The sequence below is a fragment of the Colius striatus genome, chromosome 24 (genome assembly GCF_028858725.1).
Source record: "Colius striatus isolate bColStr4 chromosome 24, bColStr4.1.hap1, whole genome shotgun sequence".
Lineage (NCBI taxonomy): Eukaryota > Metazoa > Chordata > Aves > Coliiformes > Coliidae > Colius > Colius striatus.
The window spans coordinates 4,966,987-4,985,275 of NC_084782.1; the positions used below are offsets into that span (position 1 = coordinate 4,966,987).

Sequence of the window (18,289 nt, forward strand, 5' to 3'; positions counted from 1 at the left end):
TATTTTGGGTTTAGTGAAAGGCAGCCTCCTTAAAACTGGCTGAGGGCACATGGAGTGCCAGGGCAGGGGCTGCAAAGGGCACAGAGAAGGTATCAGAGAAACCCTTGAGGTGGGAAGGGCCCTGCAGAGCTGCTCCAGCCCCAGCCCCTGCTCCAGCAGCTTCCCCTGGCTCAGGGGGCACAGGAACGTGTCCAGCTGGGGTTGGAAACCTCCTGAGAAGGAGCCTCCACACCCTCCCTGGGCAGCCTGGGCCAGGGCTCCCTCCCCTCAGCACCAAAGGAGCTTCTCCTTGTGTTCCAGCCTGTGCCCGTTACCCCTTGTCCTGGCACTGGCCCCATGCTCCTGACACCCACCCTGTAGGGACTGATCACCATTGATCAGGGACCCCTGAGCTCAGGCTTCTCTTCTCCAGGCTGAACAGCCCCAGGGCTGCAGCCTTTCCTCCTCACACACACATCCCATCCCCTCAGCACCTTGGTGTCCCAGCCCTGGCCTCTCTCTAGAAGGTAATTTAAGTAGAGAACGAGTCTAAGGCACCTTTCTGGAGACACAGGGACAGATAATGGTCCACACAAGAAAATACTCTGCTATGTAGTGAGGTGATGTGGGGAGGGAAGAGTAGGCAGTGCTGGGTCAGGACCAGCACCTCAGGATGAGGCCAAGCCCTGTTTCAGTTGCCATCTCCCACGGTTCCAGCCCCGTGGCGGCGATGCCGTGCTGCAGGAGGCACTCGGGAGCCTCTCCCAGCACTGCTGCCTGGCATTTGTTCCCCTGCCAAGCCCAACACGCTTGGCTAATAAACAGAAATTGATTTCTATTTATCTTAGAGAGCGAAGCCCCATTGCTCCTGCAGCCCAGCCTTAATCCTCCCGGCTGGAATGAGACACATCCCCAGCCTCAGGGCTCCTCCTTAACCACCCAGGGATCAAAACCCTTGGCAAGGCTGTTAATGGCTTCCTGGGCCAGCTGATTGCCAGGGGTTGAGTTGCCTTTAGTCAAAGGTCCTCGATGCATTTCAGTCTCTGCCACAGTGGGCTCAGGGATCACTTTGCACGAGAGGGGGGTGGAAAAAGAAGGAGCTTTTGCTTCAGAGGCTGCAGAGGTCCCCAAGGATGGAGGGAGCAAATGGGACACCCCAGAAGGGAAATGAAACAACAGAGCATTTAGCTTCAGCCCTCCAATAATGACCCTCCCCCAGCATGGCCTGGGCTTGAATCAAAGAAATCCACACGTCATCCATCACCAGTCCATCTCGGTTTTATTGTCCAGTTCTTTCAAAGCTGGGTGTGGGGGGTTTTTTCTATTGATAGTTACCAAATCAAGCTATTTTACACAGATTTACAGCTGCTGGAGTGCCCAGCAGTGAGTGAGGCTGGACATGGCAGGTCTCTTAAATAACCAAACCACAATTTTTGTTCCCAAAGAAACTGAAACAAGGACGAAAAGGAAAACGGGGAGGAGCTGATGGAGCAGCAAGGACAGAACTGAGTGAGAGGCTTTGTATAAAAGACAGTTTATTTCTTTGGGAAGGGGCTCAGGGATGAGCAGGGGGGCAGCTGACACACCCTGGTGACGAGGACAGGCCTCTGAGCTCTCTTCCCTCCTCGCCATCCCTCAGCCTGCCCAGGGGGTGATTCCCCCACCAAGCCCAGGCCCCGAGGCCGCGGTTCCCCTCCGTGCGCTGCCCCGGGCGCTGTGGCTCGCTGCCCGAGGAGCTGCGCTTTCCTGCTCTCTCTGCTGCCTCTTTGTGTGGTTTTTGCTGCCCACAGGGCAGGAGCCTCCTCAGTACACGGGGCCCTTGACGGCTCCCGGCTCCGTCAGGCGCGCGGCGGCGTAGGCCGAGGCTCCCAGGCAAGCGGCCGGCTCGCAGAAGCCCGGCAGCCCCGCAGGCCCCGGCAGCCCCGGCCGGCCCGGCTGGCCTGGGGAGCCCGGCAGCCCCCGCTCGCCTGCCTTCCCGTCCACAGCCTGGCCAGGGATGCCAGGGAGACCTGCAAGGGGAGGCGGTGAGGCAGGCAGGAGGTGTGTGCGTGAAATGGTGCCGGTGAGGGGAGGGTGCGTAGGCAGAGCGGCAGGCGGGGGCCAGGGAGGTGGCTGCAGAGGCGAGGAAGGGTGCTACAGGGCTGAGGTGTGGGGATGAGGGAGATGGAGGTAGGAAGCCTGGAGGAGGCTGAGGGGAGACAGCAGCACTCTGACACTCCCTGGCAGGAGGCTGCAGGGAGCTGGGGGTCAGGCTCAGTGATGAATGACAGGACAAGGGGAAATGGGCTCAAGTTGCCCCAGGGGAGGTTGAGGCTGGAGCTGAGGCAGAGCTGTTTCCCTGAGAGGGGTGTCAGCCCCTGTGCCAGGCTGCCCAGGGAGCTGGGGCAGTGCCCAGCCCTGGAGGGATCCCAAAGCCGTGGGGTGAGGTGCTGAGGGCTGTGGGTCAGTGCTGGGCTGGGCAGGGTGAGGGCAGGGCTGGGACTGCAGCAGCTCCAAGGGCTTTAACAACCAAAATCATTCTCTGATTGTACGAACATGGGGTTATGGGGATGGGCCAGAAGGTTCTAAGCCATGACTGGGCTTGTCCCTGGAGCATGGGGGCTGTTTCAGGGACCCCTCACTGCCCGTGCTGAGAGCACAGACTCACCTGGGATGCCCGGGGGACCCGGCATGCCTGGGTGGCCACGGCCGACTTCTCCCCGCTCACCCTTCTCTCCTCGCTTCCCTGTGGGGAAAGAAACAGGGAGGGAAGGGGGCAGCCTCTGCTCAGGGGCAGGGACAGGCGTGTGAGGAGCCTGGCACAGTGTGGGTACGGCCACCCAACACCTACCTTTGGGTCCTACGTTGCCGATCTGCCCGGCAGCACCCACGATGCCGGGGGTGCCCCGGGCTCCCATGGGTCCGTGTGGGCCCTGCTCACCGGGCGGCCCTGGGGGACCTGGGGGTCCGGGGGGTCCCATGGCACCCACCCCACCCAGGGCAGCTCTCTTGGCGCTGACTGCCACCTCCACCAGCTGCTCTGTGGGGCAGAGAGAGGCCGGTGTGGGGTGGGATGTGGGAGCAGCCGCCGGCCTGGCGGGACCCGGCTCAGCCCTCACCTTGCAGCATCTTCAGCACCACGTCCACAATGTGCTGGTCCCCGGCATCCCGGCCCTGCCAGCGGGGAAAAGAGGGGCAGGACAGTCTCCTTCTGTCCCCAGGGGAGCTGGTCCCATCCCTTTGTAGTGAGGGGCCCAGCACTGACACAGCCCTGGAGCTGCAGCCTCCCCAGGGCCCTGCACAGGGGACAATCCCTGCCCTGCTCCTGCTGCCACCCCACTGCTGAGCCCAGCCAGGCTGCCCTTGTCCCCTTGCCCACCTGGGCACACTGTGGCTCATGTTCAGCTGCCCCAGAGTCTTTCCAGCCCCTCTGCCTGGGCTTGGGGTGACCCAAGGGGATAACCCAGCACTTGCCCTTGGGCAACCTCACCCTGTCGCTTTCAGCTCATCTCTCCAGCTTGTCCAGGGCCCTCTGCAGCCCCTTCCTGCCCTCAGGCACATCTGCACTCCCTCCCACCTCCGTGTCACCTGTGTACCAGCATCAGAGGCAGTTCCCCCACGCCAGGGGTGCAGGAGGAGGGGGCACTCACCGCTGCGCCTCGCTGCCCGGGCATCCCTGGCACGCCGCGCTCCCCGGTGAGGCCGCGGGGCCCGGGGGGCCCTGGGTAGCCCCTCACACCCGGAGCACCCACGTCCCCCGAGGGGCCAGGGAAGCCCAGCTCGCCCTGGATGCCTTGCTGTGGTGAGGAGAGAGAAGAGAGGGGAGCTCAGCCCTGCCCTCAGCCCCAGGCACTTCCACTATGAACCACTGCAGCCAGGGGTTAACCCCCACACAGGGGCTGGAGCTGGGCACGGGGCTGAATGTGGGCACTGGAGCTCATCTCCAGAGGAAATTCTTTCTCAGGCCACCAGTGTGCAGCACACACCAGCTCTGTGGATCAGCACACAGCAACCAGCTCTGGATCAGCACACAGCAGCTCTGCATCAGCACACACCAGCTCTGGATCAACACACACCAGCTCTGGATCAACACACACCAACCAGCTCTGGATCAACACACACCAACCAGCTCTGCATCAGCACACACCAGCTCTGGATCAACACACACCAGCTCTGGATCTGCACACACCAACCAGCTCTGGATCAGCACACACCAGCTCTGTGGATCAGCACACACCAACCAGCTCTGGATCAGTACACATCAGCTTTGGATCTGCACACAACCAGCTCTGTGGATCAGCACACACCAGCTCTGGATCTGCACACACCAACCAGCTCTGGATCAGTACACATCAGCTCTGGATCAGCACACACCAGCTCTGGATCTGCACACACCAACCAGCTCTGGATCAGCACACACCAGCTCTGTGGATCAGCACACACCAACCAGCTCTGGATCAGTACACATCAGCTTTGGATCTGCACACAACCAGCTCTGTGGATCAGTACACACCAGCTCTGTGGATCAGCACACACCAACCAGCTCTGGATCAGTACACATCAGCTTTGGATCTGCACACAACCAGCTCTGTGGATCAGCACACACCAGCTCTGGATCTGCACACACCAACCAGCTCTGGATCAGTACACACCAGCTCTGGATCAGCACACACCAGCTCTGGATCTGCACACACCAACCAGCTCTGGATCAGCACACACCAGCTCTGTGGATCAGCACACACCAACCAGCTCTGGATCAGTACACATCAGCTTTGGATCTGCACACAACCAGCTCTGTGGATCAGTACACACCAGCTCTGGATCAGCACACACCAGCTCTGTGGATCAGCACAGCCTTGATCAAGAGGATCCCTCCTGCTGAGGGTCCCAAAGAGGAGCCCCCAGTCACTCACCTGTCCCTTGGGCCCTGGCTCGCCTGATTCACCCTGGGGACAGAGGACACAAGAAATGCCATGGGGACACAGCAGGAGTTTGGAGCTGCAGCTGCAGGGGAGGCACATGTAACCCCCCCAGAGTGCCTCATGACTGCACTGGGGCACAGTGCTGCAGTAGCCAGGGCAGCAGAGCTCAGCATGGGCAGGGAGCCACATCCAGCCCACATCCCTCCATCCCACCCCAGGAACCATCTGCAGGGACTCACCTTCTCTCCCTTCAGCCCTGCAAGGCCATGAACTCCTGGGTCTCCCTAGAGGAAAGGCAAGAGGAAACATGACCCTTGACCAGCAGCACCCACCTCCTCCCCAGCACCCTGACCCCACTGAGGTGGGGTCCCACTGCCACTGGGTGCCAGCCCTGGTAATGTACTCACAATACCACCTTTGGGGCCAGTTTTCCCTGGGGAGCCCTGGAGAAAGGAAAGAGGGGATGGTGAGCCCAGCTCAGCACAGCTTCCCTGAGCTGGGCCCCAGAGCAGCCCATCCCCTGCAGCCAGCAGAACTCACCTTGTCTCCTTTGACTCCTGGCAAGCCTTGGGGTCCTGGGATGCCTGGGGGACCCTGCTCACCCTTTGGCCCCTGCAGATCAAGGTAAGATGGCAAAGAGAAAACAATTGAGTGAGAAGTGGTGGCAAGGAGCCTCCTGTCCCATCAGCACATCCTCCCAAAGCAATGAGATGCACAGGCAGCTCCTCATCCCCTCTCCAGCGGCTCAGGCTGCCCCACAGCACCCCAAGCTGCCCTGAACCCAACCTCTGTGGGGGGACAGGACAGAAAATGATGGAGGAGCCTCCCCATCAGCTGTGCCAAAGCCAGGGGGGCACTGCCAGGAGCAGAACCCCTTTCCCCAGGAAACCAGAGGGACAAAGGTCACTTTTGGGCCACTTTTGTTTTCTCCCCAGCCTGAGAAAGCCTACAAGAGGAGCCAGACAGCCTCCTTGCTGGGCTGGGAGGAAATTCCTGTGCTGGCTGGGGCTGCAAACCCAGCAGCACTAATCCCTGTGCTCTTTGCCCCAGCAGCTAATCCCTGACAGCAGCAGCGGGCACAGCGGGACGGGCACGCGATGGAGCCCGGCTGGGATCAGAGGGAGAGGTCTGTGAGTGCAGGGAGGTACCAGCACTGCCCCCAGCCCTTCCCCTCACCCTCCCAGCCCTCCCCATCACCCCCCCAGCCACACAGCCAGGGCTCAGCACCCCCAGGCTGTGCCAGGGGCAGGACTCACCGCCTTGCCCTGCTCGCCAGGGGGACCCACGAGGCCACGCTCACCCCGGTCACCCTGTGGACAGCCCAGAAGAGCAGAGTGAGGGGCAGGTCCCAGCACCATTGGGAACCCCTCAGTGGCCCAGACTCACCTTCAGCCCAGGGACACCCTGAGGTCCCTGCTCACCACGAGGTCCAGGCTCACCCTAAGAAACAAGGAAGGGAACCAAGCCAGACCAGCTGCCCTTGGTGCTGCCCCAGGGACAGGGGTCTCTGTCCTGTCCTCTGCAGCCACGCAAAGGGCTGTCCCTCACTGGGCAGCCAGGGAAATGCTGGGTAAGTAGCCCCAGAGCTTCCCATAAGGGAGCTGCTGCAAGGACAGAGGGAAAAGGAGGGTTGGGGGAGGATAAAGTGCTCACTCTGCTTTCTGTTGGACAGCAAACAGGGATAAAAAGAGCAAGGGAGAGGAGAGGAGAGGAGAGGAGAGGAGAGGAGAGGAGAGGAGAGGAGAGGAGAGGAGAGGAGAGGAGAGGAGAGGAACCCCCAGGGAGGTGACATGGTAACAGCTCAGTACTTACAATCTGTCCTGGGGCACCAGTGACACCAGCTTGGCCCCGAGCACCCATTTCACCCTGTGAACAGGGCACAGAAGGTTCAGGGCAGGGGATGCCATGGGGATGCCATGGGGACCACGCTGCAGGCTCAGGGATGGAGTGTGGAGGCTGCCACAGCTCTGTGTAGGGTGAGCTGCAGGGTGGGTGCTCAGGGGGGGCTACTTCAGCCCCAGCTGCCCCAGACCCACCTTGTCTCCTGGGCCACCTTTGCTCCCTGGCTGGCCTGGCAAGCCCTGCAGAAACAAAGCTGGGGTCAGAGCCAGTGACAAAGCCAAAGAGGCCAATGGCATCCTGGGGGCATCAAGAGTGTGGGCAGCAGGTCAAGGAAGGTTCTGCTCCTCATCTCCTTTGCGCTGCTGAGGCTCATCTGCAGTCCTGTGCCCAGGTCTGGGCTCCCCAGCTCAGGAGAGACAGGGAGCTGCTGCAGAGAGGCCAGGGCAGGGACACCAAGATGCTGAGGGGATGGAACACATGTGTGAGGAGGAAAGGCTGCAGCCCTGGGGCTGTTCAGCCTGGAGAAGAGAAGCCTGAGCTCAGGGGCACCTCAGCAGCACTTGTAAGTACCTGAAGCGTGGGTGTCAGGAGCATGGGGCCAGTGCCAGGACAAGGGGTAACAGGCACAGGCTGGGGCACAAGGAGAAGCTCCTTTGGTGCTGAGGTGAGGGAGCCCTGGCCCAGGCTGCCCAGGGAGGGTGTGGAGGCTCCTTCTCAGGAGGTTTCCAACCCCCCTGGACACGTTCCTGTGCCCCCTGAGCCAGGGGAAGCTGCTGGAGCAGGGGCTGGGGCTGGGGCAGCTCTGCAGGGCCCTGCACACCCCACCATTGGGGGATTCTGTGACTCTATGACCCTGCCTGATGGGCCATGCCCAGAGTCACCATCCCTGGCCCCACTGGGTTGCCACCCCCATGGGTAAGGGGTCCCTGCCCCGGCAGGGGGCTGCCAGGCTCATGTACTCACAGCTTGGCCCCGGTGTCCTGGCATCCCTGGGCGCCCACTCTGTCCCTCGCTGCCCTGGGGGGATGGAGGATGTCAGCACATGGCACAGAAAGGGGCAAAACGAGGTGCCAAGGGGGAAAGTGCCCATGACCCCGTGGGAACAGCCACACTGCACTGGTCAGGGGGTGCCAGGTCAAGGGCTGAGCCTTTGTGCCATCCTGGTTATTTCCAGCAAGCAGCAGTACAAGGACAGCATGGGCCCCTTCCCCAGTGCCAGCAGCACCCTCAGCAGCTCACCTTCACTCCAGGGATACCCGGTGTGCCATCTTTGCCATCGATGCCTGGCAGACCCTGTGAAAGGGGGGAGAGATGCTCAGTCTGACACCCCCAAAAGGGACTGAAAGGTGTTTGGTGGGGAGGGAAAGCAGAACTCCAGGCCTGCACTGGGTGCTGGCCCTGAGCAGGACAGAGAGGGACAGAAACCCTGTCTTGCAGGGGGCTCAGCCCTGGATGTGGCCATGGGTGCCACCAGCTGTACTTACATTCTCTCCCTTGGGACCAATGTCTCCCTGGGGGCCCCTGATGCCACGGCCACCCTGGGGCAGGAGAGAGCAAGTGTTATTGTGTCTGCCCTCTGGGTGTGAGGGATGAGAACAGGAGATGCCCATCCAGGCACCCTGGGCAGAGGCTTTGCCTGTGCCAGGCAGCAGGGCCAAAGGGGGACACTGGCACCTCATGGGGCATCCCAGTGGGATGGGTTACCTACCACATCTCCCTTCTCACCAGGGTTCCCAGGTGGGCCCTTGGGACCTTCCTTGCCCTGGAGAAGAGAAAGACAGGGGCAGAGCAGTGGGCACAGGAGGTTGCTCAGCCCCTCTCCAGCCCCAGGGACAAGGGCAGGAACTCACCGGCCTCCCGGCGGCTCCGACGCTCCCGACCATCCCCTTGTAGCCAGCAGGACCCTGCAAACACAGCCCAGGGGGCTTCAGTCCCTCCCAGCCCAACCCCAGCCCCTGTCCAGAGCAGACTCCACTAGCAAGAGGCAGCATTGAGCTCCCCAAGCCAGGCAGGGAGCCAGGCTGCAGCTCCCTGTGACCCCAGAGGCTGGCAGAGCCGTACTCCCCGCACTCACCGTCTCGCCCTTGGGTCCTGCCAGCCCAGGGTAACCCCTGGGGCCCTGAGGTCCCTGCAGGGAAGGAAACAACGGTCAGCTGAGCTGGGGAAGGGCCCCAGGAGCAGCCCAGGAGGGAAGCTGCAATTAAAGCAACAGCCAGGACTGGAAGCTGTCCAGTTTTGCCCCATGTGAGCTATTTCAGCCCCGCTGCTCGCCCCTAATTCTGCTGCCCCCCAGCAGGAGCCCTCCCAGCTGTCCATTCAATCATGGCAATGGGCCCAAACTGGTGCTGCCTCCCCCAGCAGAGCTCTTGGCTTCAAAGCAATTTTGCCCTTTCCTGGACAGAAAGGCTCAGCCCCTTCATTGTTTTTCATCTTCAAAGTGCTCGTGGAGCTCAGACAGCTTTAATCCCCCCTTCCCTGTGGTGAGCTGGGCACAGACATCCCCCCTTCCAGGTGGGGTAAGGGAGGGCTCAGGGGATGTGAGAGATTTGTCCCTGGCTCAGGTTATCCCTGGGAAGGGGTGCTAATGCCTGAGCTGCCTGCACATGTTCCCATCAGGGTGTCACCCTCCTGGCAGCAGCTCCAGTGCTGGGAAGAGGGAGATGGATGGGATGAAGGCTTCACTCTGGACCCGGGGGTGAGTCCCTGGGAGCTGGGATAGATGAGTGGCCTGTCCCTGGGGCCAAGCACAAGCTGTCCCCCCCCATCCCCCAGCTCCTGGGGCAGCCTGGAGCAGCACAGAGGTACCTTACCGGAGGGCCTGGGACACCTTGTTCTCCAGAGGCACCCACAGCTCCCTTGGGGCCCTGGGGAGGGATGGAGAGAAGGGATGTGAGTGTTGGGGTGCAACTGGGGTACAAAACACTGTGAGGACCCAAAACCCCCTCACCTGGGACCCAGCAGGGGATGGGGACAGGGAGCCACTGTGGCAAGACCACCCTGTCCAGCCTCCATCTCCCAGCCCTGCAGCTCCCTCCTGCCTCTCCCACTTCTTCCCTTCCCCCCCCCCTCCTTTCTCTGCCCAGTCCCCCCCTGTCCCCCTGCCCACAGAGGTCACTCACCTGCCTGCCCTGCCTGCCAGGCTCCCCAAGGGCCCCAGGGCGGCCTCTGTGTCCCTGGGGATGAAGAGGAAGATGATGAGCATCCCTGGGCAGGGCAGGGGGGTCGAGGCAGTGTCCTCACAGCTGCAGCACCCAGAGCCACCCTGTGCCATCCCACCCTGGGGTGCCTGCTGGTGACATGGTGGGGCTCAGCATCCCACTGGTGGTATGATGAGGCTCAGCATCCCACTGGGGCTCAGCACCCCACTGGTGACATGGTGGGGTTCAGCATCCCACTGGTGACATGGTGGGGCTCAGCATCCCACTGGTGACATGGTGGGGCTCAGCATCCCACTGGTGGTATGGTGGGGCTCAGCACCCCACTGGGGCTCAGCATCCCACTGGTGACATGGTGGGGCTCAGCATCCCACTGGTGAGATGATGGAGCTCAGCACCCCACTGGGGCTCAGCATCCCACTGGTGGCATGATGGGGCTCAGCATCCTGCAGTGGTGAGGACATGCAGTGAGGATGTTCACTGTGTTTAACCCTCCAGGCTCTGCAGAACAAGGAGCCAGGTGGCTGGGGCTGGGGTTTCAGCACAGGGTGTCATTCCCCAGGAAGGGGCTGGCAGGAGCTGTGGAGCCACAGGGGATCTCTCCCATAGCATCTTTGCCCCCAGGACTGTCTGTGTGTGCATGTTCTTGTGCTCCCCAGGCAGCAGAGCAGCTCCTGAGCTCCCAGTGCCTCCAGCCCAGGGGAGGCTCCTCTGCTCAGCCCCAGCATGCTGGAGGTGACCATCCCTGCTCACTCCCTGGCAGCTCCAGGTCGCCCTCACCTTCAGTCCCTGCAGTCCCTGGGGGCCCTTGGGACCTGGTGGGCAGCTGGTTGGGCACTGGGAGGAAAGAAGCAGCACAGGTTGAGTTGGGAAAGGGCCCAGAGGCTGAGGAGAAGCTGTGGCAGTGACACAGGTGACCCAGCATGAGTTGGGCTGGGGTCTCTCCTCCTCCCAGCTCCACCTGCCCCCAGGTACCAGATTAAACTGGTGCCTGTATTTCAGGGCAGGGCAGAGGCTGCTGAAGGGACAAGGTAATAGCAGCTCTCACCAAGAAATCAGCACTGCCTTCCAGTCCTTGGATGTGTCCTGGGGGGCCCTAAAGGGAAGGAGACCAGCAGCATCCCCAGGTTAACACCAGCACTGCTTTACAGGAGGGGTGAGTGCTATGTGTGGGAGGGAGGGGAGCAAGGCACAGGGCAGGAGGTGTGTACCAGAGCCCATCCCAGCCCCAAACCCCAGGCTGAGGCTGGGTAGAGGCTTCTCCCTCCTGCAGGGAGTGCTGCTGGCTGGGGACATACTCACAGGTTTCCCTGGGGGGCCTGGGGGGCCCCGTGGGCCGTCGGCTCCAGGGTCACCCTAGGAGAAAAAACCCCAGGAAAGGAGGTTTAGGGATGGGGAAGGTGGCAGGTTACTGCTGGAGCTGGGGTGGAGAGGGGCAAGCAAGCACCAGAGACCCAGACTGACACAGGGGGAACTGGAGCATCCCCCAGCTGTGGGCTGGGAGGGGATGGATGGTGCTGAGGGACACGGCTGCAGGCACAGGGACCATCAACCCTGCAGTTCCACTCTAGGGCTCCACTTGCCTGTGCTATGGGGTTGTGCCTGTTTACCCCAGGAGCCCTGAAGTGTGGAGGAGCAGATGCTGGGGTAAGGAGGGGAAGTTTCCCTGTGCCCTCTCCTGACTCCTCACCTTAGGTCCCAGTGCCCCAATCTCTCCAGGAAGCCCAACCTGGCCTGGAAGCCCCTTGAGGAGAAGAGAAACATTCATGGAGTGAGAAGGGTCGAGCCCTGAGACCCTTTCTGTGGGGGTGCTGAGATTTGAGCTCTTCCAGCCCAGCCCTGAGCAGGGGCCCTGGCTGCCTGCTCCAGCCCCACAAGCCCAGCACTTACAGGTGGTCCTGGCAGTGAAGGACCCTGCAACAAGAAGAAAGACACAGTTGGTCCCAATTCTATGACCCCCTCCCAACCCTCCCCCCAGCATCCCTGCCCTGAGCAGGGCAATGGCCCCTCCACCACCAAGGCTGCAGCTGGGGGGGCAGGGTGGGATCCCAGCCTGCTGATGGGTGCTCAGGGAGTGGGTGCTGTAGCCTGGCACTGGGTGCACCACCAGCAGCCCTGGCACAGGCAGATACTCACTGGAAGCCCTGGTGGCCCTGGGAGTCCAGGCTGGCCCTGCCAGGACACAGAGGGAGAGTCAGAAACAGCAAGAGGAGCTGCTGGTCACACCAAGCCCTGCCCTGCTGCTGTGTCAGCTCCTGAACACCCTCCCTGGGTGTCTCAGTGCCCTCTGCTTGACCAATGCTCCATCACCCAGTTCCTGTGTCTGTGTCCCCTCCTCAGTGCTGGCTCCCAGCCTGCTCTGGCTCCAGGGAGGGTGTGGAGACTCCTCTGGAGGTTTCCAAACCCATCTAGACGCATTCCTGTGTCCCCTGATCAAGGGGAACCTCCTTTAGCTGGGGCTGGATGATCCTTAGAGGCTCCTTCCAACCCCACCAGTCAGGGATGGAGGGGAAGGTGGGATCTCGAGCAGTTGCCCTGGAGTGGCCACTCACTTTCAGTCCTGGCCCACCAACGGGCCCTGGCTCCCCTTTTGCTCCTGTCAGGCCCTGCAAGAGGAGAGAGAGGTGGCAGAAGGTTATTGCCAGAGCTTCTGCCCTGCAGCCAGAGGGTTTTGTTGAGGCTCTTTGTGTCCTGAAGGGCCGGGGGCTGTCACGAGGGGAATGGTGCCCGTTGCTCCTGTGCACATCACTTGGCAAAGCTGGAGGTGCAGCTGGTACCTGGGCCCAAGCCTGATGGCACAGAGATGTTCCACAGCCCCCAGGAGCTGCCCTGCCCTGCCATCCCACACTGGGGACTGCCAGAGACCCTCATAGCACCAGGCACAGCCCTGGCAGAAGCGACTGGGAGGCTCAACCCATCCATGAGCCTGGTTGTACCAACCCTGAGTCACTCCCTGGTCCCCCCATCCCCTATCCCAGTGTGGGTGAGGGCTGTGCCTGTGCTGGCATCCCTGCAGCTGCTGCAGTTCAGCCTGGCTGGATCATGGCTGCTCAGAAGCACAGTTGTCATTCTCATTTGTTATTGATGAATAACTAAACCCCAAAGACTGAGAAGCTCTGTCCAGAGCCACAAAGCACACCCTGGAGTCTGGGTTTCTTTCTGATGAGTGAGGGCACATGTCAGTGTGATATTGGCCCTGGGCACCCACCCCTGCACACCCCAGCCAGGAGCAGCCTCATCACAGCATCAGAGCAGGGCAAAGGGGCAGCTCCATCCCCTTGCTGCCCAGCCACCAATGGATGCCATGGGGTTCCCCCTGATTTATTCCAGAGGAAACAGAGGGAGCTGTGCCAGGAGTACAAGGTAAGAAAGAAGCCTTTTTCAGGTGTGCTGGGGCTTTGCTGGCACAGCTCTGCCAGTGGGGAGGCAGGAGGGGGCTGTGGGGAGGAAGATGGGGGCTGTGAGGAGGCAGGAGGGGGCTGTGGGGAGGCAGGAGGGGGCTGTGGGGAGGAAGATGGGGGCTGTGGGGAGGAAGATGGGGGCTGTGAGGAGGCAGGAGGGGGCTGTGGGGAGGCAGGAGGGGGCTGTGGGGAGGCAGGAGGGGGCTGTGGGGAGGAAGGAGGGGGCTGTGGGGAGGAAGATGGGGGCTGTGAGGAGGCAGGAGGGGGCTGTGGGGAGGCAGGAGGGGGCTGTGGGGAGGAGCCCAGGCAGCAGCAAGAGGCTGCAGCAGCTTTGCCCTGCCCATGCTTCGTGCTGGCATTCCAAAGGTGCTTCCAGCTCCTTCCCCAGGGAATTGGGGCAGAAAAGGATCCCTGTGCCTGGGGAAGAGGCAGGTGCTGGGGGCCAGGGGAAGGGGGCTCAGTACTCACGTCGATGCCGGGTTTCCCTGGGGACCCGTCTGGCCCCGGCGCCCCGGGCTCCCCCTTGGCACCCTGTGAGAGAAGAGCCATGGGGCAGGTGGCACAGAGCCCCTCCAGAGGGGATGAGCCTGGGGGTGAGCTGCAGGGGGGGCAGGAGCACTCACCACAGCCCCGGGGGCTCCAGCAGAGCCTTTGTCACCCTGGGGAAGAGGAAGAAGGTGGTAAAAAGGGGGTTGGTACCCCCAGAGCCAGAGGAGTCAGGACCTGTGTGTCCCATCTGCCTGCCCAAGCTGGAGAGGTGCTGGTTCCTTCAGGTCAGGATGAGGCCAGTGAAGAAAGGCCTGTGCTGGGGTTGGGGGGGTTGTGTGCAGATGTTCTGGGTATAAACAGCACTAAAATAACAGCCTGGGACAAGTCTGGGAGAAAGGGGCCTTTCTGCTGCCTCACAGATCCCCCCTCTGTCCAGAGCCACAGCCATCTGTGCTCATTGCTCTGCTGGCACCCAACCTGGCTGTCCAGCCCTCTCTCAGCCCCCCAGCAGCCCCCAGCCCCTTATCAGCCCCCCAATTCCCCAGCAGCCCCCCAGCCCCTTATCAGTCCCCCAATTCTCCAGCAGCCCCCCAGCCCCTTATCAGCTCCCCAGCAGCCCCCCCAGCCCCCTATCAGCCCACCAATTCCCCAGCAGCCCCCTATCAGCCCCCCCAACTCCCTCTCCTCGCTGGGCATCTCTGAGCTGATCCTGCATCCAGCCCCTCTGAGCCTCCTGCTCTGTCTGCACAGGAAACCCAAACCTCCCGCTGCTGTGCCCCCCAAAAAGCATTTCACACCCCATTCCTCAGGATGGGGAAGGTTTCAGGGGAGGGCAGCTGTGCTGGGGAGGTGAATGGAGCTGTGGTGCAGGAGCTGTGCTCCTCTAGGCCATCTACTGCCCCAGGGATGCTCCATCTGCCTCAGCCCAGAGCAGGAATCCCACAGCATCAGCATCCCCAGCCCTGCACTGAGCCTCTGCCCCAACACAATGTCTCTCTTTGTGCTGCAGATCCCCTCCTTCCTTCCTTCCCTCCCTCCCTCCAGGCTGCACAGGTTCCCAGCCATGCCACACTCACATCAATGCCATCAGCTCCTGGCACTCCTGGGGGACCAGGGGGCCCTCGTGGGCCGGGCTCTCCCGGCGGCCCTCGCTGAGGGAAAAAGGAACAGGACCCAGGTCAGGAAGGAGCAGCCAGAGCCTGGGAGGTGCTGGGGGGCAGAGGGAGCCCAGGGTTTGGTGCCTGTCAATGCCACGTGCTGGGGACCCAGATGCAGAGAGCTGGGATGGAGTGAGCACCCCAAGGTGTCAGAGCTCTCCATCTCCCCGGGGGTCTCTCACTGCTTGGCCTGTGCCCCCTGGCAAGGGCAGGGATGGGGAATGCAGGAGATCTCCCTCTACACTGGCAGGAGCAGCTCTCCATCCCCTGCCTGGTTTCTACCCCTTCTCTGTCCCCTCTTGCCCTGGTGCCCACAGGGCTCCAACCCTGGCAGAGCAGAGTCTCCATGGGGTGATGGCAGCGCTTGCAAAGGCTCCTCTGGACTCAGGGTGCAAGCCCAGCCCTGGGGTTGTTAAGAGCACTGGCAGGATTTAGGTGCTCAAAGCCTCAGTATGAAATGGGGAGCCTGAACCTCTCCCTGAGAGCACTCTCCTGGCTGGGCTGGGCTGGCTCCTTGCCCACCTCACTCCCCCAGCATCACACAAAAGCCCCATTCAGGCAGTGAGAGGGGAGCTCCCCCAGCAGCCCAGCCCCAGCTCTGAGGTTTGCACAGGGCTCTGCAGGAGCTTTGCAAAGAAATCTCTGTTATCCTAACGGGGTTTTTTGGGGGGAGGGGAGCAAGAGACTCCAACTGCTGGAGACTGAACCCCTGCTGTTGCTGGAAGTGGAGAGCAGTGGGCTGGGGGCCACATGCCTCAGCCTCCTCTGTGCTTCCAGGCTTGTTTGTTTTTACTTGAAATGCAGAAGCAGGAGAGGTGTTGCTGGTTTTCCACAGAATGAGGAGAGCCCCAGCTCTGCTTTGGAAGCAAAGCCCTCAGTCCTGAGAGCACCCATGAATGGCACCTTTGTCCTGCCCCAGTGATTTCCAAATGCCTCCTTGTTCCACGAGCTCCTACATCCCCCTTGCTCTGAGCAGAGCCCCCTGGGCACACCCTGCCACCACAAGCCCATGGGCATCCCAGGGGGCTGCTTTAGGAGGGCACCTGCCCCCCACCCCAGCTCTCCACAGCAGGGCACCCAGAGTTTTCCTCTTCTTGGCTGGGATCCCAGGAGGAACAGCCTGTGCCACTCACCCCAAGGAGCACAGGGACACTTTCCCTTCACTTCTTTCTGATGCAATTTCTCCTGGCCCTGGAGAGCCCCCCAGGACTCCAGCTGCTGGGATCCCTCCTCACTGCCCCTTGGCAAAGCCCCTCAGCCCCCCTCAGCCCAGCTCTGAAGCAAAGCAGAAGCAAAGCATCATCTTCCCAATGATGAAGAGGTGGAAGACTGTTGGCTGCTGGGGAGGGAGAGAGCAGAGAGTCCCCCACTGCTCACCCAAGGGGAAAACAAGTCCCAAACTCCCAGGGGTGCAGCCCAGTCCTGCCCCGTGGGGCTGGAGGCACCTTTTGGCATGGAAAGGTCCTTGGTGGGTTAGAGCTGTGGGTCCTGGCTGGGTGCAGCTTCCAACCCCCCTCCCAAGGGGACGTTCCTGGTGAAAGCGAGAGCAAAAGTGCTCGGAAAGTAAGCACCAAGCGCCAGGGGTGCGAGTGAGCGTCGGCACCGGGGCGCCCCGGGACCGTCCCCCTCTCCATCCCCATCCCCAGCACAGCCCGGCGCGGAGCGCGGACCCAGCACAGCACTTACAATCTGGGCCAGGCAGAGGCAGGCGGCTTGGAGCAAGAGGCAGAGCTGGAGAAGGGGGGAGCAGCCGGCCATGGCCGCGGCGGGTGCGCTCAGGTACGGCAGCGGCCGCGGCTGCTGGGCACGGCACGAGGAGGAGGAGGAGGAGGAGGAGGAGGGGGCTCATTAATATGGAGCAGTGGGATGAGGGCAGGCGGGCAGCCCCGACCCTCCGCCCCTCTCTCAGGTGAGCCCGGAGCTATTTTTGGGGCTGGACGGCGCTGGAGGGTTTGGCCCGAGCGGTACAAAGGGGCTTTAATGCAGACAAGGGCTGGGATGGGAAAGGGACGAGGTGCTGTCAGAGCTGAGAGCCCGGCCAAGGCGTCTGCGTGGGCATCCCCCGGCCAAGGCGTCTGCGTGGGCATCCACCAGGGTGTTCCCTGGCATGTGCCCATCGCGATGCCCACGCCAGTGCCATGGGCTGGGGCTGTGTTTGCCCCCACATCCATGATGGAGGGGAGCACTGGAGGCTGGTTCCTGCCACTCTAGGGAGGGTCCTGGGGGATTTCTGATGTGTCTGACCCTATTTCTGAGCCTGATTCCCCCCCGGCCGTGCAGCCCCAGGCAGGATGGTGCTGCAGGGGCTGGGGCATCGCGGCAAAATGCCCCCCTGGCCCCAGTGGGAGGCTGGACAGTGGCTCACCTGGCTGCTCCCCTCAGCCCTGGCAGGTCACAAGGCTGTGATGTCCATGGAGGTGATGCCTCAGCTATCACCCCCTTCCCACGCTCAGCTCCCCCCACCTGGCTCCTGCCTTTGCTGGCAGCCACCTCCGAAAATCACCACCCCCCAGCTCCCAGGGAACACAGGGATGATTCATCTTGGAGAGTTCTTCCTCCTCCTCCTCCTCCTCCTCCTCCTCACAAAGGGCTCAAAGGCTCTGCAACAAGCCACTGCAGGCTGACTCATCAGGATCAGGGGGGAGCTCAGTGGGCCCCCCCTAGAGCAGACAGGCTGCTGCCTGTACCCCAGCACAGGCCAGGGATGGCACAGCAGGGCTCTGCATCCTCTCCATCAGTCAACATCCTCACCCAGGACCCCTAATCCCCCTGAATCCCCCCTTTTCCAAGCACCCCAAATCCCCCAGCCCCCTGATCCCCCACTCCCAGCACCCCAAATCCCCCCAGCCCCCCGATCCCCCACTCCCAGCACCCCAAATCCCCCAGCCCCCCGATCCCCCACTCCCAGCACCCCAAATCCCCCCAGCCCCCTGGTCCCCCACTCCCAGCACCCCAAATCCCCCCAGCCTCCCGATCCCCCACTCCCAGCACCCCAAATCCCCCCAGCCCCCCGATCCCCCACTCCCAGCACCCCAAATCCCCCCAGCCCCCCGATCCCCCACTCCCAGCACCCCAAATCCCCCCAGCCCCCCGATCCCCCACTCCCAGCACCCCAAATCCCCCCAGCCCCCCGATCCCCCACTCCCAGCCCCTCTGTATCCCCATCTAGCACCTCCCGGGCCCCCCGCAGCCCCCTGCCGCCCCCAGCCCCTGCACCCCACGATCCCCATTCATCCCCGTCACGTGACTCTCCCCATTCATGCCTCCCGAGCCCCGCCCCGCCTCCTCCGATTGGTTCCTTCCATCCTCGCCTCGGCCAATCAACGTCGAAAGCGAAGGGCGGGAGCGGGTGGGGTTGGGAGGGG

The 18,289-nt window shown here is 62.2% G+C and overlaps 1 protein-coding gene across 1 annotated transcript; it reads right to left on the reverse strand.

The window, feature by feature from the left end:
- Window positions 1-1,782: 1,782 nt before the first annotated feature.
- On the reverse strand, window positions 1,783-16,697 carry COL9A2 (collagen type IX alpha 2 chain). Its single transcript, XM_062014596.1, has 32 exons — window positions 16,611-16,697; window positions 14,844-14,918; window positions 13,902-13,937; window positions 13,747-13,809; window positions 12,430-12,483; window positions 12,014-12,049; window positions 11,768-11,791; window positions 11,568-11,621; window positions 11,180-11,233; window positions 10,926-10,973; window positions 10,658-10,714; window positions 9,842-9,895; window positions 9,533-9,586; window positions 8,797-8,850; window positions 8,573-8,626; window positions 8,431-8,484; window positions 8,207-8,260; window positions 7,962-8,015; window positions 7,686-7,739; window positions 6,917-6,961; window positions 6,693-6,746; window positions 6,267-6,320; window positions 6,137-6,190; window positions 5,421-5,492; window positions 5,288-5,323; window positions 5,120-5,164; window positions 4,872-4,904; window positions 3,609-3,755; window positions 3,078-3,132; window positions 2,810-2,998; window positions 2,627-2,704; window positions 1,783-1,988 (listed from the first exon to the last, which is right to left on the reverse strand). The coding sequence occupies exons 1-32, from the start codon at window positions 16,680-16,682 to the stop codon at window positions 1,783-1,785; spliced, it is 2,073 nt and encodes a 690-aa protein (XP_061870580.1). The 5' UTR covers window positions 16,683-16,697.
- Window positions 16,698-18,289: the final 1,592 nt, after the last annotated feature.